Source organism: Palaemon carinicauda, chromosome 15 (assembly GCF_036898095.1).
Source record: "Palaemon carinicauda isolate YSFRI2023 chromosome 15, ASM3689809v2, whole genome shotgun sequence".
In the NCBI taxonomy this organism is placed as follows: domain Eukaryota; kingdom Metazoa; phylum Arthropoda; class Malacostraca; order Decapoda; family Palaemonidae; genus Palaemon; species Palaemon carinicauda.
Genome location: NC_090739.1, coordinates 69,161,674 through 69,184,170, shown reverse-complemented (window position 1 = coordinate 69,184,170; position 22,497 = coordinate 69,161,674). Strand labels below are relative to the sequence as shown.

Genomic DNA, 22,497 nt, shown 5'->3' with positions numbered 1-22,497 from the left:
GGACATGAAAGAAAGTTGGCTAAGTTGAATTTGTCTTTCCTACAGTAGGTTTAAAACACCATTTCTCAAGAAAGGTTTGGTAATAGAACTTTAGTTTTATATCCTCCGATAGGATGACTGAACCAAAGTAAAGTTATGTTAATATTCATCCCAAAGATGATGAATTTCTGGGTATTGACAAGGAAATACATTTTTGAATTCATAAACAGGTGTCAATTTTATGATAAAGCCTTACACGGTGGTATAATGCCTGCCAATCTATAAAGTACTGGAAGGGGTGTTAGTCTTAAGGCACTAGTAATTATACGACATGCTCGATTGAATTCGGCATCAACTTTATGAGAATAACATGACCTTTCCTAGGCTAGTGAACAGTATTCGGCAGTGGAGTAGTTGAGTGCCCGAGCTGTTTGTCTTAGGGTTTGAGGTTTTCTTCCTGAATTTGAATTGGCAAGTTTGCTAAGGTTATTTTTTGTAGCTACCTTCTCCTTTACTTCCTTACATGCTCCATAAAAGATAGTGTTCAGTTTGATGTAATGCCTAAATAGACGGGGAAGCTATCATTCTTCAGTTTCTTATCATTCCATGAGATAATCAACCCTGCTTTTGCCTAGTTTTTAATTTAGGTAACTGTCAACTTAAAGTTACTGAAAAATTGATTGAGCATTATTTTAACTTAAAACTTTTAAAGTAATCATGTATATCTTTTCATACAACATATGCCAAAAGATTTAAAAGAATTTCATTGAGGTATTTGTCATAATAATCAATAAATTCCTTGCTGATAGGTAAAAAGGCGGGAAACATCGTAATTCAGGGCTAGATATGAACACTCACTGATACTGTAGTGTATATTAGTGTACTATCACTACCGTACAGCTTAATTAGGCTAAGGTGAGACGACACATCACTTATAGGTGATCGCAGTCTACGTGAAGTCACCTCACCGTATCCATTGAGTCTGTTGGAATCTGCGATCCCACTAAGGTGGTGGCCCACCAGTCCAGCCATGAAGCAACGTTAACCAGGTCCTTTGACATCTCCTCCATCATCACGGCCCCAGTCTGGGAGAAGTAAATGGATGCCGTAGAAGCCCTTTCGTCCGAAACGCCCTGTCATAAAATCTCCAGAACGTCCTCCACCTTACTTGCACCATGTGGTCGTCCTTCCAATGCATAGTACTTGCTTTGGGACTTCATTCCCTGCAAGAGTTTAGCCGCACTATACCCTTTAGCCGAGTCTCCATTGCGGGCTATCACTTTGTCAATATGGGCGCGGCCTACTCTTACATCTCTGGCCTCCGGAAGGGCTAAAGAGGACTTCTTTTGGGCGGGAGCCCCCAAAAACCTATTCAAACCGGAGGTCCAATCCTCCTCTTCCTGCGGTAGAGGCTCTTCTAAATTGCTGTAGCTCCTAATCAAGGAGATCACCCTCCTATACGCGGACCTCCGTCGCAAGCGCAGCCTCTTCGTCCACGTCCTCCGTTCTACGACGGGGAGAGGAATGTTCACGGGCACCTCCGCTTGGATGGGGAGAGGAATGTTCACGGGCACCTCCGCTTGGACGGGACCCTCGGTTCTTCTTTTCCTTAGTGACGGGTGCCTCTGTCCTCTCAAAAGTCCTCGACGAAGGGACGGGCTCCCTCGTGAAATTGTTCGACGGAGGAGCCCATACTCGTCTCTCATCTCGATGGGAGGACCCGTCGAGGCTGCCCGTCCTAGGAGACGACTCCCTCCGCTGGGCGGATTGAGTGTCTCTAGGTCAGGACTTATGCCTGCAAGACGAGGTCCCACGGTCATCGGCTGACGCCATGGCGAAGCTACTGGAGGCCCTTCTAGGAGGACTGTCTCCTTCCCGCTTGACCATTGAGCTAGAGGTCTTAGTAAGGTCCCTCAGCTTATTTTCGGGTACGAAGACCCATCTTCCTTGGGGAGAACTAGCTCTCCTGCTCTTTCTCGGCGGAGATCGAGATCTTCTTCTCCTATCTCCTGATCCCGAGGGAGACCTAGAGAGGGATCTCCTCCTCATGGATTGTTCTTTCCTCCTTCTACGCCTCTTGCGGCGTTCCTCATCCGACGAGAACGATGATTCCTGCACCGACAAGTCTGACCTCCCCGGAAACCTCGACCTCGCAACAGATGGTTCCTCCCTGGACACGTGTTGAGCTCTAGATGTAGACGGCTGCAAGAAATCCTCCGGGACTGCTGATGAAGGAGCCAGAAACGACGACGGACGATCCATGAAAGGGAAGGACTCGCTCAAGCCCTCCTCCATGTCCAACGGAGACCTTAACGGAGTCCTTGGGAAACTCCATCCCAGGGGATCTTCCTGCAGGGAATCTTCTTTATCGACAGCATCTTCCGCAGCCGAAGTGCCCGAGACATCAACCCAAGAACCTGGTGAAGAAAATGGGACATCTTTATTCCACATGGGGTCCTCCCCCGAGACACGCTCCCCTTGCACGAGAGCAACGTCCCGCGGACCCCCACTACACATACTTACAGGCGCCTGGTTCGCCGTAAAAGAAGAAGAAACCCCCGCAACAACATTCTCCTGGGGAAGAGGCACCAACTTTTTCCCTTTCACAGACTTACCTCGTCCCCTACTCTGGGTAGGGGAAGAAGAAGGAACTCTACTCGATCCCTCACCCGCAGAAGTCGCAGGAGAGGACAAACTGGTTTTCCTGGGAGACCGCTTCGTAGCCTTCTTCTTCTTGGTCCCAAACCCGACACATTGGACCTCACTCCAGTCAGCACATTCCGGACACGTGTCCGAAGGAGAACACTCTCTACCCCTACACGAGGAACACAACATATGAGGATCAACATCGGGCTTTGACAAAAAAGCCCCACATGATTTCCCGGCTCTCGGCCCAGGACAACGGCAAGCATGCTCCATAGCACACAATCACAAAGACCGCTAGACACAAGCACAAAAAAGGAAAGAGATCACTAAACACCAATGAAAGCACAAAGGAATGAAAGTGAAAGCACACTGCTAAAGCACTAAGTGCGCGGGTAAGGCACTAAAGACCATGTGGTAACCACGTGGCCTCGAGACACAAAGGGTCGCACTGAGAACAGAGGAGCATCGTGTGATACCGTGACGCGACCAGAAAACTTACTGAAGGGCTACGACCTGGGAAACATGTGGCCTACCTTGGTTTGCCCTCAGGGCACGTTTTCCCCCGCTAGGCCTACCACTATAGAAAATGGGAATAGGGTAAACTACACAAAACTCTGGTCGTTTGAGAAGAGGTTCCAAGTAACTCCTAAGAAAGTGTTTCGAGGTAAGTCTCTGTGTTGGAACAAATATTGATTTCAATATGTGAAATATCGTAACTGTGACAATGGGGGTTTGAATGTAAAAGTCAAAACGACTCTGGGGTAGAGAGGGCTTAAAGACTAAACGAGATCAGAATTATCAGCCATTATTAGTAACTACTATAACAATTTAACACCTCTATCCACGAAGAAAAAGGCAAATTGTGAGGTTATATAGTCCCGGAAGCAGCTGTCTCCGAATAATTTGAGGAAAAATCAGCATCAGAACTTACCCTATACAACTTATTTGGGAGTTTTTAGCAAGAAGATTTAAAAGGTATGAATATCAATATTCTATCCATCAAATTCATTTTGTACAACTGGCATGGTAGCTACTGTGCATTAGCTGAGGTTCAGGATGAGGCATAGCCTTTGCAATGGCACCTCAAGTGTAATTGTGATGTATATAATTTGTGAGTTAACTTTTATTATTTGTCTTAACTATATCTCTTCACTGAATAGAAATATCCTACTATTAATTTTATTTTAAGTATTACTCACAGTAAAACTTGTTACAGTAATAAAATCACTAGTATTAATACTTATTCAGTTAATATTAAACATGATGAGCTAGTGGCTGAGCATGAAAGCAAACAGCCATCTGAAACAAGATGCGAGTGATCAGAGTTGAGAGGATCTCAACTCTAGGAGGCAGTGAAAATTCAGAACCCTTACTAAATGAGAAACTCTTACCACTAGATCTGACTATGGAAGTCAGGTTAGGGTATGTAACCAGGTAGTCAAGTCAGACTTACTATCTACAGGCTAAGAATCACTGGCCTTCTGAGATTAACAAAGGAAACTAAATAAGTTAAGAGCTTTAAAGCCTCATCACTAAGAAAAAAAAAAAAAAACTTGTCTGTTAAATGAGTACTCTACCTGAAAATGGTACACTGTCATACCATCATCCAGTCAGCTATAAACAACTAACATTGACTTTTCAGGATTTCCCCTTGAATTAAAAGTAAGTTTAAAGCACACAAACTTGAGATATACTGTACTGTCCCTGAGAGGAACAGTGAAGCAAACACACTCCTCACAATGGTTATTTAAAACATAGTACTAACCCTGTGCAATAGAAAGTACTACTGTACCCCTGTGCAGCCAGTAAAGCTAACAAATGCATGGGAAGACAACTTAAAATGCAATAAAATTGATGGCAATCTGGAAGGATTACAAGTACCGTATGTCATATGATTGCAGAGTCAACTGAAAAAAAGAATAACAAAAAACCCCTGGTGCTTCACTTCTTGTCAATAACCAGTAGAGTGCATTATTATTTTATAGAGGCATGAGTCCATTGAAAGGAAAGGAAATGGAAACTTTTCTTAATTTCAAGGGTAACATTGATAAATCGAGCTTCTGGAAAAGAAGCAACATGAAATGAACATTGGGGAAGCTCATAGAAATAATAGAAATAATAAAAAAATGAACTCGCACTTTACGTTTGATGAGAATCGTGGCTGCCGTAAGGGAGACTAAGAGAGGAAGAGTAGGGGATTACTGCTAAGAAGGAGCATCTCCCTTTATATATATATATATATATATATATATATATATATATATATATATATATATATATATATATATACAGTACAGTAAATGGAATTCATATGAATGAAAAGTGTACAGTAATTAAAATTTCACTAGTACTGTATAATGATAATGAAATAAACTCTTTGTTATCACCTAAATATCATGACAAAACAATACAGTATAATATAAAGTACAGTATATGGTAAATACCTGTGCCAGGTGAGAGTCTGCATTGTGGGCTCCCCCATTTGTGGCTGGAGGATGTACATTGTTGGCTGGAGCAGGAGGCGGTAGCTGTCGAGTCTGCGAAGGCTCTCTTGACCTAGACGCTCTGGTGTCTACAACTTCATGGAGTTCTTGAACATAATTCTTGGGAATAAGACCCACCTGTTCGTTAAAAATGTAAAGCCATTATTACATTAAGTTAAAAAGGAATAAAACTATGGATAAAAGGTTAAAAGGTTAGGATATTTTCAATTTATCTCCTAAGATAAGGAATATGTTTATTCAAACACTCCCTACACAGTTCCATAAACTTTTCCATGCTGCTTAATTGATTGGACTATAGCACATTTAACTTTAATATAGCAAGGAATGACCAAGTAACCAATGATCTCAAACTCTGGACTATGTTTTTTGTATTACTGATTGTAATGTATAATAGATTTAAAAAAAAAAAAAATATGGATTCAATTTTTAACTCTTGCCAATTTGGGAGACTTAAAAATTGGTACAGGAAAAAGTAATTTCTAGTATATTTTCCCATTTTTATTTTTCAGCTATTGTAATGCTACTCTCTTTTGATTGCTAAAATGTATAGAAGTATGGTCTAGTTTTATATAAAATTTTATCATAATACTTTACTCTATGCTAATTTGAATAAATTAGCCTTATGTTTTGACACTAAAAAAACAATATGAGTCATTCCTTATTTGATCCCCTCTAATTGGTAAATTCTAAATTACTCTGCTGCCAATATTTTGTCCTCTTTTTTTTTAGTTATTTAATGAAGCGCTTTTACAATATTATATTTGTTATTGCTTTGGATAAGAATGCATTCTAAATAAACACGACAAAAAGTCATGAAAAGCATGCACTAACTAGAATTCCGCCCTATACAGTCTAAGGTATAAAGGAAAGATCTGATAAAAAAGTTATAAATTGAAACTCAATAAATAATATAGTATCAATAACACACAACTGTTGATGTGAAAGTCCGGTAAAAAGAAGCACAAGGTGGTATAAATAGAATCTTAAAATTTAATAAGTCAAGAAAAGAAAGTTAGTGTCTACTCTCAGTCAGAGGGACTTAAACCCAAGTTGTGGTGTAGAGGCCTCTACACCACAACTTGGGTTTAAGTCCCTCTGACTGAGAGTAGACACTAACTTTCTTTTCTTGACTTATTAAATTTTAAGATTCTATTTATACCACCTTGTGCTTCTTTTTACCGGACTTTCACATCAACAGTTGTGTGTTATTGATACTATATTATTTATTGAGTTTCAATTTATAACTTTTTTATCAGATCTTTCCTTTATACCTTAGACTGTATAGGGCGGAATTCTAGTTAGTGCATGCTTTTCATGACTTTTTGTCGTGTTTATTTAGAATGCATTCTTATCCAAAGCAATAACAAATATAATATTGTAAAAGCGCTTCATTAAATAACTGGAAAAAAAAAAAGAGGACAAAATATTGGCAGCAGAGTAATTTAGAATTTACCAATTAGAGGGGATCAAATAAGGAATGACTCATATTGTTTTTTTAGTGTCAAAACATAAGGCTAATTTATTCAAATTACCATAGAGTAAAGTATTATGATAAAATTCTATATAAAACTAGACCATACCTCTATACATTTTAGCAATCAAAAGAGAGTAACATTACAATAGCTGAAAAATAAAAATGGTAAAATATACAGGAAATTACATTTTCCTGTACCAATTTCTGAGTCTTCCAAATTGGCAAGAGATTAAAAATTTAGTCCATATTTTGTATTTAAAAATCTATCATACATTACAATCAGTAATACAAAAAAAAAAATCTTGTTCTAATTTCAATCTCTAGCAAGTACACACTGAAAGCTACAAATATCATAATTTAACAAGTATTTTTTGAAATCTGAATATTAATTGGAGGTTCCCACTATATATTGAAAATACATAATCAATTCTTACCTGGCTTTGTGTATTCCTAGCTCGGTACCACTCAGGATCTGACGGAGGTCGATCCAAAACCTCCATCCTTTCTCCTTTCGTAAATGATAATTCATGTTCGTTTTGTGCAGTAAAGGAATAAAGTGCGACAACAACATCAAGTACATTTTCAGCCATAGTATAAGTATGATCCTCTTCAGAAGGCTCCTCTGTAGTGTAATTGGAAGGAAACCAACCCACCAAGTTGTTATAGTGACCTCTCCACCAGCCATCGTTACTTTTTTCTAATATTAACACTCTTGTACCTGTAAAGATGGGTTTTCTCATAGACCTTTAAATCTTTTTATATGGGTAACTCCATATAATCATATAACTCACAAACTAAAATTTACATTGGTGTAACTACAGTGCTATAAATTCAACAAGTTCCCAATAGCAGCACCATATATGGGGAGATTAGGTTTCAAAGAGCAATAGTGAAAACATGATAACAGAAATTTCTGAACAACTTGTAATTGTAATATCCAAACCTTATAAATATTCATTACTATATCATACGGAATCTCCTTACCTTTAACTAGTGAAAGTTCGTCCATTTGTTGAGCTTGGTAATTATATTTGACGACTGCCCAGCCAATGGCTTCGGAGGGATCTACGGGGGTGCCTCCTCTTCCCCCGCTGGGGCTATCTACCCCATGGGTAGGGGTTCCACCCGCCGATGGTAACGTCCGACTCCCGCCTCCTTTCTTCACTCTTTTCTTTATACTGAAAAGGACAAGACATCACATAATTAACAGTAATTGGCAATAAAGATTTACTTGTCACAGTGTTAATGCCATAAAATGTTAATGTAAAAAAAAAGTACGACAAAAAACATGTTATCACATGCACATTATAATACTGCATAGGGTATTGTTATTCAGAATATACTGTTGCATAGAAAACATCTGAATAAAAACAAAAAGAGATGCACATACATCTCTCTCTCTCTCTCTCTCTCTGGATTAGGGTTATTAATATTAATGTTACACATTGCCGATGGGTTATCCAGAGAAGCTTTACTTAAAAAAAAAGAAAAAAAAAAGGGCACAAGACTGAGTATATAGAAGTACAGGACAGGCAGAAAATTTGAGTTAAGTTCACCGAATGACAAAAATTGAAAGGGCATCTGCATTTTCTATTAACGAACTATTTTACATAATACCACAAGTGGTAAAGTGAGTATACTGTATTACAGAATGATTATCTGCCTTGCACTCTTAGATTAAATCCAATTGTATGTATAATTCCAAATTAAAATATGTAAGTTAGTGGATTACCACAGTACAGTATACTGTATATCAATCTAAGATTCATAGCAGACAAATCCTTATGGGGAAAATTAGCAATTTAAATTGTCAAGAAGCGATGACGGACATTTCGTATAACTTTAATAGGTTTTTTATATATCCAGTATATTTACACAAAACACAGATACATGATAACCAGCATTAAGTAGTAAAATTTACCACATACAAACTTGAAATTTAAAGCTAAGTAAAGATGTTACAAGTGACGTAAGTAAATCATGCCAAACTGAAAATACGTGTCAGCTATACAGTACCTAGATGACTAGGTGCTGCATAATCGGTGTAACTGAGAGTAACAAGTTGATTATTTTTCCAAGTGATGGTTTCATATTCATTTCATTATTTTCATTTTCATAACAGTATTCCATAAAAATACATGGAACATTGTGCCACGCTATTCAAAACACAAATTTTTCACAAGAAAAAAAATACTTATAATCAAATTTTCTTATATAAAATCATGAAAGCAAACACTTGAGCCATCGAAAAAATGAAGGTACAACCTTTTTCTAAGGACACGACCTCCATGTTAGATGATAACACTATAGAATAATTGTGCAATTTGATCAGAAGTGTAACTATCATTAGAGGAATACTGTCCACCGTTATCCCCAACATCGAATCAACTGTCATTGGGAAGCAGTCTGAACCATCAAAAGTTGATAGCTTTGAACCTCACTACCGGATGAAGATGAAATTACAATGAAGGTACAACATTCATGCTTAGCCAATCTATTTTCAATGATTTGACATTCACTTGCACATGATAATTCACCAAAAATCCCTTTTCCAATTCTGTTAATAATTCTATTTGCTATTTCATTATTCGTAAGATCAATTTACTATCAAGTAACTAAACTTCGTTAAGTCAAGAACAAGATCTTTACATACATTTGACACAAAACAATTTCTTCAAGGGCACCTGACGCAAAGGAATTCGTATAATCTTGTAGCATATTTACACAAATGAGAGAGAAATATGAATAAAAGGAAAACATACTTATGTTGGTTATTAATAATAATAAATTTCATCTTTCTTAACTTGACCTTTATAGGATTTTTTCTACTAACCATGAGCTACAGCTTGTACAGTACCATAGGATCTAAATATTTGAAAAAATATAGATGATTCTATACAGTCTGAAGTCTCTTCCGATAAGCTATAATAATGCAATCAAATACGTACTCTAATTTTTCACTGAGGCATCTTACAACTTTGACCGTGAGGCTAGCAATATATTTATTTCCATCCTTTCTGTAAGTTTCTATAGAATGCTTATTACTTATAACTTCACATGTCTCGCGTTATTGATGTGCACAGCATAGTAATTTGTGTACTTTACTGCATATAATCTCAAATCAATACTGACAATCGGTATGCATGTCTCCAAACAACTGATTCACACGCAAGACACGGATAGAGATCCTCTGGTCGTGAGAGTAAAAAGGAACAAGCAGGCTAAAATAAAATAACTCTGCGGTCGGAGAAACGAAAATTTCACATACACGACGCTTAGAAACCTAAAGATATTAATATTGTAGATAAATCTGTTAAAATATATAATGCAAAACTAATAAGATGGTGAAACAAGATACCAATAAGTCTTAATTCATTACGATATGTTGCAAACTTTAAGTAAGACACCGCACAACTCCTCTAAGACTAACAGCATGCAGATAGCAGTTATAAGAGAGAAGGAATACTTACTCAGGCAAGAAATTCATGGTCAGGGTTCATAAACCGTCCGATCTCACTGAACTATACGCGGCCCCGTGGCCCCTTTGCAAAGGCTACCAGTGTGGGTGGCGTTAAAGTTGAAGGGATATCCCTTGAAACGGTGTTTGCGTATGAACACTTCAGGCAAAGATAACAGACAAGCAGAAGGGATACAGAGAAAGAAGACGAGGAGAGTGAAGAGAGAGAGGGAGTACACGTGGTTTGTGTGTGGTGTGTGGGGCTTGCTGGCCGAGGGTCACTCCTCACAAGCACACGGACCCTCAGCCGCCTCAACACCCACGCACAAAGGGTCAAGTAGGTCTATGTTCTCGCGGTTACACTTCCGAAAATAAGGTGTTCAGAGAAATAGGATGAAGGAGAACGAAAGACGAAGGAAAGTAACGCAACACCTGTTCACCAACCAGTTTCTCAAGGCACAGCACTTATCACACACAACTTAAGGGTTTTTTGTTTTCCCTTTGCGAAGGTTCTTTCCAAATTTTCGATGTAGTTGGAATTACCAATTCCAAGTCACTGACATTCTTATGGATTCATTTTATTATTTCGTTCTGTAGAATTGAATTATTCTAAGTATGGTCTTAACTGTTCTGTCATGTGAAAGTTCTTCGAAATCTTTTTTATCACAAGGAAAAATAAAACAGGAAATCATTAAATTCTAATATTTTCTTGTTTAGTATATTTTGTCATATTACCAAGACCTATCATAAATATCTCGAAATCGTGTCACTGGGAATTTCATGAAAATTTCAAATGCCCCCCCCAAAAAAAAAAAAAAATCCATTTGTCCCAATAAAAACAAATTCCCCAAATCTACAGACTGGGAAGCAACCCAACTTCGATGGAAACCATTGGCAAGAGATAACCGATATGGAAATGGGATGTTAGAACTTGCAACAAAGTCGATGATTTTCCCCATAACCCACAGCGTAAGAGTGTCAAGTCATAAACAGGATTTTTACCAAGTAACACAAACATACACAAATCACTGACGCATACAAGTCCAGTTATCTGGAAAACAGAGAAAACTTTAACATAAATCTTCAACTCTGTTGTGCTTGCTGTGACATAATGGAAGAAAGGGGGAGGAGGCTACCGGTTAACTTCTTTCTTGTGATTTTAATATTATGTAATTGCAATGATAAGAATATGGTTTACCTAATGACCATTTCATGTTTTAAACTTTCGGAATGGCATCACATATACACTAAAGCACTTCAACATAAGATACTGAAAGGTCATGAACATTCAAAGCTTGAATAGCATATTCATTGTGACTTTTTTTTTCTGTTACCTTTCAATTTCACATTCCCTACGACTTTCCTCAAAATATCCGGCTTATTTTCTAATCAACATTTAACCTTTTTATATTGATGGACGGGTTATACACATGTTAACCAAAATGAAATAGTGATCTTCGAGTTAGAATTATTCTTTTTTTTTTTTTTTTTTGCTACAAGTACTAAATTTTTTTTAGATGAAATAAGACATTTTGGTATCAATACTAAACCAAAGATTGCAATCAACACAAACTCCCAAGCCTTCCATACCAAGATTAACTTCGAAAGATTTAAGCAGAGCAGTAAGTCTTATTCTTGAACACAATTGCACACTATCCCCTATCAAACATTGTCCATTTACGAATAAAATTAATGTATTGTAATCGGCACAGGTCCCCTTATTTGCGTACTGGTTCTTTGTGTTAAATTTACATACACCGATTAGTAATAATAATAATAATAATAATAATAATAAACACAAGTTAATTGTTATAAGAATGACAGCCAAGGAAGATCAACAATAACACAGTTAATAGGCCAAAATGTAACGTAATTAATGCATCAAATTTATATGGCAGAATAAAAGAAACCAATGAAGGAATTGTAAAGATCATAAACAGCTGAAATTATTTCAAATAACATTGAGGCTCCATTAAGGTGCTTAGTGTAGCATATGGTCCTAAGACCTTTGGACGAAATCAATAAATATCCTACAACACAAAGCTGATAACTAATCCTATTATTACCACATAATAAGCTACCATTACGATTTTTTCAAAGTAAGTCCCGGTTAGTAACACTTAAAAAACTTTTTTTTTTCTTAGCTTGGTTTAAACGTTAATAACAGCTTTCTAAAGACCGTAGCACCATGCAAGTTCTAACTTTTGGTAAGATTTAAATTAATATAATTAACTAAAGTACAGTATGTAAAAATGTATTTCTTCTTCGCTCAAGGGGTTAACTACTGCACTGTATTTGTTCTGTGGCTACTTTCCTCTTAGTAAGGGTAGAAGAGACTCTTTAGCTATGGTAAGCAGCTCTTCTAGGAGAAGGACACTCCAAAATCAAACCATTGTTCTCTAGTCTTGGGTAGTGCCATAGCCTCTGTACCATGGTCTTCCACTGTCTTGGGTTAGAGTTCTCTTGCTTGAGGGTACAATCAGGCACACTATTCTATTTAATTTCTCTTCCTCTTGTTTTGTTAAAGTTTTCATAGTTTATATAGGAAATATTTATTTTAATGTTACTCTTCTTAAAATATTTTATTTTTCCTTCTTTCCTTTCCTTACTGGGCTATTTTCCCTGTTGGGGCCCCTGGGCTTATAGCATTTTGCTTTTCCAGCTAGGGTTGTAGCTTAGCAAATAATAATAATAATAATAATAAGGAAAGGAAGTTAACAGACCAATGGAATATGAATATTCATATACCAAATGGGAGCAGATAAAAAGGTCTGAATATGTGAATATTAAATAAATAAATGAAAATGGAAGGGATGATTAAAGACACCAACTGGATGAAAAGACGCCAAACATGAAAAATTCCATTTGTTTGAAACCGGATATTGGTGGAATTTCCTTTTAGAATTCTTAGGGTATCTATATGAACAATGAGAGATTCCATAATGAGAGTTTAATCCGTCTCTCATTGAAAACTGTCACATTCTTTTGTTCTAGAAATGAGACCACTCAAACCATCCCGCCACTTCAATAGGAGACGTGTTAACAGAAGCACTTGTACCTAGGTACTTCAATTTGCAAGGAAGTAATTGTTTTTTCGGGTACACAGAGCAACAGGTAAAGGGATTTTTTATAATCAGTTTAATTTTCGGTTGTCGCCCAAGACGACCACCAACACTGGAAAACAACACCGCCACCATATCACCGCTGCAGCAACTCGGGGACAGAGGTAAGGGAAGCAGCCTTTCAAACGTGGCTCAGCGAGTTTGACATCGCACAAAGGTAAACAAAGCCATGTTTCAAAGCTTCTCTGGTACACCACTGAACAAAGCCACGGGGATAACAAAACTTTACACCGTATGTGCAATTATGTCGAGAAACACTTTCTTTCCACTACGTTATAATAATCCCAGTATAAAGGTAAGGTACATTCATAGTCGCGTCTGGTGTCGTTTTGGTGTGCAGTATCCAGGCAAGAATCCAGGGAACCCCTTCACATATAAACACACATACACTGGCAGCGAACACCACAGGAAACCCGCGCTACCTATAAATATTATTCAATAAAACCCTCCGCCAATCAGAGTATTGTTCTCGGTTTGCTATTATCCTGGGTATCAATATGATTCCAACATTAAATAATTGTAACACGGTATTACCGCCAGCGCTTCTGTAAAAAGTCCGTTTGTGAACGAGCGGTGTTTGCCAGGATAAGAGAGCTGGACGAGGGTGTGTTGGAGTGACAGCGATGGAGCTGTGTGGAGGAGGTGGAGGAGGAGGAGATGGAGGAGGAAAAGGAGGAGGAAGGGGAGTCGTAGCGGGCTGGGTGTGGGCTTCCAAGCATTGATCGCTCGCGCTGCCAGACCCAACCCCGGCTCTCGCCCGCTCACTCTCTTGCAGTCTGTGTCCCCTCCGCCCGGCTGCACGCCAGAGGGGAATCACTTACCAGGGAACTCTACAGCTACGCCAAAGCATTCAGCCATTCAAAAAAGTCAGGATTTCCATAAAAAATGATTCTTAATTCCTTTTCCACATAAACTAACGAACAACACTTTCTTTCACCATTAACTAGAAAAGCGAGAATATCTAAATTGAAGAGCAAAAAATTAGAGTCCTCTCCCCTCGGAACAATTCTCACTGACGCAAGAGCTCCGATAAAAATGCAGGTGAAGGAACTAGAACAAAACATCTGCAAGGGATACTTTCTTTCGCCACAAAGGGAAACGACACGAGAATACTAAGGAAGTTCAGGATAAAACACGGGCAAATTCCCTCATTCCCCTTACTGGTGCACAATACACGTTCAACAGGAAACTGTGCAACTGAACGCATCAAACGGAACGCAACCAATAAACGCAGACCGACGACTACACTCATCCAAGCAAAAACAACATTCATTAAAGAGAACTGAACACAATAACATACAGTACATGACATTGAGCTTTCTCCACGTCCACTCTCACTCTTGTTGTCAACGATGCAATCGCGGTGGCTCCCAATGAGTGAAACAGGTTATTATAAACTCATAATGAAACTCCTGAAAAAACATCGTACAATAATGAACCCGAAAAAAACTAAAATGCGATTTACAAGTATTCATAATTCTATAAGAGATACTCATACGCCATTTAAAGAAATTCTTTAGCGTTAATGAGAGAGAGAGAGAGAGAGAGAGAGAGAGAGAGAGAGAGAGAGAGAGAGAGAGAGAGAGAGAGAGACTTTCTGTCTCAAAGGAGCTCCTGATATTTAACGAGATTTCAAAACCTCGAGGATCACTTCAGGGGAGTGAACACTCGGTTACAATAATCCAAAAGCCTTGCGATATCGCCCATTCACTAGTTCTTCTCATTATATCAAAATGAGAGGAACTATAATGACCAACATTTACAAAATCTACTACTATAAATTCCCAACGAAGTTAATATGCACAATGCCATAAATGCCTATTCAATTCATATGCTTATATCACTATGAAGTCACCTTAGAAGTCTACGGACCTTTAATAAAGTAGTTGTCAAAATATTGAAATAAAATTGCAAACAAAAGAAACAAACGGATAAGCGTTTATACACACAAGTCTAGATTTCCCTAAAATTTTGGAACCTATTCCCGAGGGCGTGGCCAGGCTATAGTATACCAAGTCGCTGATTTTCTTTACTTTCATGACGAGTCAACACCCTGCCTTTTGTCCTAGCAAAGTTTTGCAATTGCTTGGGAAGGCCGGAAGGAAGCAACTGCAGCACAGTCGTAAATCGCATAATGGTACCTCGACACATCTCTCTTTAACGGGTCGATAATGGGATTCGTTACATTGCGACCAATTGCCTTAGTCTTCACAATCGGCTAACACTAAATAAACCACCAAAAGTGGCAAATCTAAAATGAACGGAAAGAAAGAAATACGAATATAACCAATAAATCTTATCCCACACGATACATTTCTCAAATCGTCAAGTAATTTTACCTAAAATGGAAGATTAAAAGTGAATAAAAAAGGGCTAACGAACATTCAGAAACAAATTATAGTAAATTAAAGTCCTCTAAATAGACACATACCACTAACTCCAAGACATCACAGAAATCAAATGCGTAAAAAGAACAACAATAAAAATTTTAACTTGCAGTTAGTTGCAGTGATACCTTGGTTTATTAATAATTTGTAGTACAATTCACGAAAGGAAACAATAACACGACGATTAGTACAGAAACACGTCCCTTCTGTAAAATACGCAATGCGTATCTATTAAGATGATTTTGTGTGTAAAAGTGCTAGTCTACTTGTAATGAGCTCCATTTCTAAACTTGACTTCATCTAACCCAGGGACAATCCATGTGAGAGAGAGAGAGAGAGAGAGAGAGAGAGAGAGAGAGAGAGAGAGAGAGAGAGAGAGAGAGAGAATGGAGGCATTTTGATCCGAATTTCTGGCTGGTACACAACGTCTATAAGAGTAAGGATTTGCCATCTCAAGCCTCTTCTATATTACCAATTTAGACGATATATATATATATATATATATATATATATATATAACAACAAATACAGCCGTTTCTAGTTCCCTACAGGTCAAAGGCCTCAACATGTCAATTCATGTCTGGGGTTTGGCCAGTTCTCATCACCACGTTGGTCAATGCGGGGACTGGTGATGGTGGAATATTTTCGTCAGACCGCTCACAGCAAACCAACCTAGTATGTGTGGCCCTAATCACTACAGCTTTGCTCATCATGGCGATACGAAAACTCTTTCACTACGTTAAGAAAGAAATTTAGAAAGATTTATAATTCCACCGCGAATATCAAATTAATGTTGCTGAAGTTGACCACACTTTATAAGGGAGGCTGAGAATGTTACCCAAAGCAAAATGTTGAAAATACATTAACGTTTCTTTCCCTGGTTGATTAAAAAGAGAAAACACAACACATTCCTTTGTAATTTTGGTGTTTTACTAAAACATTTAAGTAATAAGCATATCAATGTTATTTTAAAAATATAGTGGGCGTTCAATACATCATATCTATTCTAATTTACATAATCTCATTAACAGCTCGATAAAATTCTGATATTTAACACATATAAAAGCTACCTCCCCCATAAGCACATTAAGTGTGGTCGTGTGGCAAAAGTGTGCGACAATGTATCGAGGATATCATCTGTCAAATTTTCATACGTTCAAATGATAAGCCAATAATACTGAATTAAATGTACATTGGAAATAATTTGCTCTAGGATAGAGTAGAAAATAACTATGTCAATAAGAGGGTCGATACCATTAAGTATGGGATACCCGAGTTTGAGTCCCAGGGCAGGTGCACATTTCGTATATAAACTTCAAGAGCAAATTACTCGCTAAGGAAGAATACATTATTATTACATAGGCTATTATTAATCCCCTTTCACTCCATATTGTACATATACGCGCACATACACACACACAATATATATATATATATATATATATATATATATATATATATATATATATATATATATATATATATATATATATATGGTTTCATAGAAAACGGAACTTAAAGTATACAATGATGAAAACCATCATATTTAGTGTGAAGAGACAAATTGGAATTAACATATTTTCCCGTTAATTTCGGGAAACAAAACAGTAAAAAAATAGTAACATAAAAAAAACTCCAAAGTTATAGTTTTAAGAAGTATTAAATATCTAAAACAACTCTCAAGTAACATATTTCATTACAATAAGTTTTCAACTTTCCCTATAAATTGAGCTATGCACAATCAATAAATAAATATCAATCAATTTACTTCGTTAGTTCTGATAATTAACTTTGATTAGTGATAAAGTTTATAAGTGGTGCCTTTCAATATCACACCAAGCCATTTCACTCAACTCAAATTACTTCCGTTTTTCAAATGTTTTCATGTCCTTTAAACTTTTCTGCTCGTATTGAAATCGCATTTGGAAAAGAACAATCTTATTAAATTAGTTTTCAAAGATCAGTAAAAAACTATAATATCACTTTAATCTATCACACACACATATATACTGTATATATATATATATATATATAGAGAGAGAGAGAGAGAGAGAGAGAGAGAGAGATATATATATATATATATATATATATATATATATATATATATGTATATATGTATGTATATATATATATATATATATATATATATATATATCTATATATATAAATATATATATATATTTATATATAATAAAATATATATGTATATACATATATATATATATATATATATATACATATATGTATATATATATATATATATATACATATATGTATATATATATATATATATATATATATATATATGTATATATATATATATATATATATATGTGTGTGTGTGTATGTGTATAATCCTTTTCTCCTAATGCACAGCTACCACAACGCTCCATAAATCTCCGGAAAACCCCTTTTTCCCTACATAAAAGAATCCAATATTCAAAGGCCCAATTCCCAAAGGTGACACACAACAAAGCCGAAGAGGAATAAAGCCCTTATCCCTTTGTAAGGACTTTCCCTTTCAAGTTATGATGATGGCTACGGCCGCTAGACATTTTTTTTTTCTTTTCATTATCTCACCTTTAGGAAGATGATGTGTCGAAGGAGAGAGAGAGAGAGAGAGAGAGAGAGAGAGAGAGAGAGAGAGAGAGAGAGAGAGAGAGAGAGAGAGAGAGAGCAAGTAAAAACATACTAGCCTTCATCTAGAGAGAGAGAGCAAGTAAAAACATACTAGCCTTCATCTAATTGCAATTTACAATTTAAAATAACCTCACTAAATATACGACTCTGACGTATATCCAAATATACAGTATATAAAAAATAATAAAAAAATATATTCGAAAATAAAATGATGGAATAAAACAACAAGTGCTCCTATCTAGTTGAAGCCTCCCTGTGAGTTGCATTTCGAAGTATCATTTTACCTTTAATCTGACGTTATAGTGTTCCCCTCCCAGATTAGTTAAAACACAAGCCAACGCTGAAGTTTCTTACTCATCTGCTCACACTTGACACTAAAATAAACTATTTTCCAACAAAAGCTAGCCACCTGGCTTATCTTTTTTTTTTTTTGACGGGGGGAGGAAGATGAAGTCACCAGTTATCACTACCACACATTACTAGCTACTATGTAAATAATTCACTATACGAGTTAACTAGGCCTCAATGCATTTTTAAACAATTAGGTTTATTCTTCCCTTCTCTGAACTTATCAATAGCAGATAAGTCTTGGGTGACGTGAGATTGATAAAAACTGAACCGTGGTACCCATACGAATACATACATACACACACACACACACACACATATATATATATATATATATACAGTATATATATATATATATATATATATACACACAAAATAATACACACACACAAACACACACACACACACACACATATATATATATATATATATATACACATATATATAGTCTTCATTTGGATTATGAGTGTTTGCTTGTTGTTCTGAACAAAGCTAGTGGCAATAAAGCTTATCTCCATCAACAAATTAAATGCTAAAGGAATCTTCAGCAGACGCATCGTGGATACAGTTAAATGTTAAGAGTGAGATACTGATTAGGTCAATTTCAATTCTTACTACAAAACATCGCTACCAGAAAAAAACAAACTGCTATATATTTTAAAAATATCTAAACAAGCACACACATATACATACATATATATATATATATATATATATATACATATATATATATACACACACACATATATATATATATATATATATATATATATATATAATGAATTAATTCCTGAGTTTGATACAACTATATGTTTTCTAAACGAACATGAAAGACTTATACAATAGTTCTCACAAGAAGGGATTAGCATCATCACATTGTATTTACATCTATCTCTCCGCGATGACATTAATAAAAACTCAAGCTGCTTTTTTTTCCTTGTAAATCCTAAAAGCGTCTAAATACTTTAACACACAAGTTGTAGAAACAAGTAAATGTCATTAGATATTTCTAAGAATTCACTCTCATTATTAACTACGTCAGCGCAAGAAACAGAACAATTCTCAGAGGATTGCGTCACATCAAAATCTGACAAGAAAATATGTGGTTCTTTTTGACGAGCGCTTTCTCATTGGCTTTAAATCTACATACAAACAGATTAAAATAGTAACATTATTCCCAATGGATATGCGAGAGAGAGAGAGAGAGAGAGAGAGAGAGAGAGAGAGAGAGAGAGAGAGAGCATTAAAGAATCCTCTGGAACATTTCGAGTGAGAGACTAACTCCCTGGAGAAGGCAAGGACGTCTCTCGTTATATGCACATAAACCCTTCGCAGACAGTATGGTCAATAAAACCATTAATAATGCATTACGCGCCAGGTAGGACTGCAAAGCTTAAAGACGTCCTACCCGAGGTCAGGAAGTGAATACCTTGATGATGAACTTCAGATAATTTACATACACTTGTGTGGGGGTATAAAGGTGTGGGGGGGGGGGGCAGTCAATATTTCCCTTTAAACACTTCATAAATTTTCAGCTTTAACATGAGGAACAAAATTGGAAAAGATTTCTAACAAGCTTTTTTTAACGATAATATGCAATAGTTTGAAGAGCGGTAAAGCAGCATCAACAATAGGCAAATGCTCATACACAGTCAAAATATGACCGTCGAGTTATGAGAAAGAATTACCATAAATGCAACGAAACTACTATCAATAGCTTATTATTTCCCAATTTTCTAATAATCAAGATCTGATGCTCACAAAACTTGGCGCTTACTGACGATGAAAGGCTTTATGTGAAATAGGAAGAAAACAGGATTCCATGTACAGTATGTGTGCTATACGATTTCTTTTATAAATATTACATCTACATTTAACTTTGAGAGAGAGAGAGAGAGAGAGAGAGAGAGAGAGAGAGAGAGAGAGAGAGAGAGAGAGAGATTTATGACTGTTTGAGAGGTATTAACGCATAGCAAACAGACGTAGACGGAAGAGAGTACAGAGGACGGACGACAGCTGCTTCATCCAATATGTACACAATTCAAGTTTCTTAATGGAAATTTCGCCAGTAAAACCGATTCCCTTTAGTATCAAACATATCACCTACCAAGGTAATAATCTATGACTACTTACTAGGTTATTTGCAATAGTAAATCAATCGAATTGATACATTTTCTTAAAAGAACACAATGCAGGTATTCCGTAGGTATGCTTTACTATGAATCATACGTAACAAGCGATAAAAAAAAAAACTTAAAGCTGAACAATTATGATAAGATTAATCCTATGAAAAAGGTCAAACACTATTTAAGAAATTATAATCTTTAAATTAAATTTTGATTCAATATACCAATTAGTTAAACAACTAAGAATATAATTGCACATAGCAAAAACTTGAAAGTAAAACCAGAATATAAAGATCAGAATAAGCACGAGAAACAAATGAAACGAAAACTATCACTACAAGATTTCCCCTTCCTCCCTTTGATGCAATTCTGCAGAAAACAGGTCTCTTTCTCCCAAAAGAATCAAGGCGTAAGAGGTTTAGGAAAGGATTTTCGAGGTATGACTTCACCAGGCCCATCCCCGTCCCCCAGCCAACCAGGCTGGCAATAGTAGTTCTTTAACGTCAGATTATCAACGCCCCGAAAACTAAATCAGGGGAAAAAAGATACGAATGTTATTGTTTATTCGTGATTACACAATAATATCCACTTACCCACGTGGCTGCATACATATCGTTTGGAAATATACTTAATTAACAAGAAATTAGTGTATTGAAAGCATAGTTTAATAAGATATCTGCTAAATTTAGAAAAGAAGCAAGAAAAGGAAGGATAATATGGCAAAAATATGTGTCTAGTATCCGCTTCAGGCAAAATTGTCCGCATAGTAATTTCCTGTCTAGCATCTCACTAGGGTAGCTAGAGCGGATTCAAAATTTTGTGTGGAGTTCATTTCTTTGGATAGAAGAAACCCGCAGAGAGTAAAGGATTGCGAACTGAATCACCAAATGTATTTGCACACACAGAAATAATACATTCATGAACTTGAAAGGAATACAAAATAAAAGGTTGGAAATAAAATTTCAGTAAAAGTAGACAGACAAGAGATTGATTGGTTTGGGGTAAGATTAGATTAAAAAAAAAGGCGTTCCTCATGACTTCATGGTAGTTACTATACATAAGGCTAGAATGGTTAGAATGGTTAAAACTAGTAGTAGTTTTTGAGGTAATAACTGTGAACTGGTTGGGACGAAGGATACATGATTGAAAGAAAAGAGAAGTTGCAGGCACCGTTGAAAGCATTTGGCAGTGAATGTTAGCGCGAATATAGTTGAGGTAAAAAAAAAAAAAAAAAAAAAAAAAAATCTTGGCACAATATGTTCTATGAATGATGAAACAATTGCTTTTACTTGGGAGTGTAATCAATGGAAAAAAAATTGACTATATATTCACCGAAAGTAAAAAGTTACGAGAGTTCTGGAGAAACAGTAAAATGAAAGAGGCGTAGCTTAGGGAAAAAGTGGATGTAGAAAGGGGATGTGACACCAAATCTTTGCTACAGGAACTCTGAGATATTGTTTTTGAGTAAAAACGGAAGTAGACTTGTAAATTGTCGCAATTAAAATTTCTGAACGGTATTAATTTAGACAAAAATGATAGCGTTTAAAAGAGGAAATGAACTTATGAAAAGGTTTATCAGAGCATTTTAAGGGGTTTTCTTTAGCAAAAAGAAAAAGTGTTAAATGAGATAAGGAAACGTAAGTATTGTTCACGTGTTGGAAGGAAAACAGGAAATAAGAGTTAGAACAAAAATGGCTTATATAATCAAAATGTTCTACACAAGATGTGAGATGAGCAGACATATGCGGATTTCGACGTACTGCTAATGATGCTTCTGCTCAAGAATGTAAAGTGGCCATGGCGCTTTGGAAGTT

The 22,497-nt window shown here is 36.3% G+C and overlaps 1 protein-coding gene across 3 annotated transcripts in view; it reads right to left on the bottom strand.

The window, feature by feature from the left end:
- The window catches only part of dock (SH2/SH3 adaptor protein dock), a 67,270-nt gene that overhangs the window by 12,613 nt on the left and 32,160 nt on the right, over nt 1-22,497 (bottom strand). For 2 of the 3 annotated variants that reach the window (XM_068388486.1, XM_068388487.1), the window contains exons 2-5: nt 10,074-10,715; nt 7,588-7,781; nt 7,038-7,321; nt 5,070-5,246 (exon numbers count right to left, since the gene is read on the bottom strand). In XM_068388486.1, the coding sequence (XP_068244587.1) occupies nt 5,070-5,246; nt 7,038-7,321; nt 7,588-7,781; nt 10,074-10,090 (672 nt within the window). In that variant the 5' untranslated portion in view covers nt 10,091-10,715. The remainder of the gene's footprint in view (nt 1-5,069; nt 5,247-7,037; nt 7,322-7,587; nt 7,782-10,073; nt 10,716-22,497) is intronic. The other variant, XM_068388488.1, reaches the window with a different exon arrangement.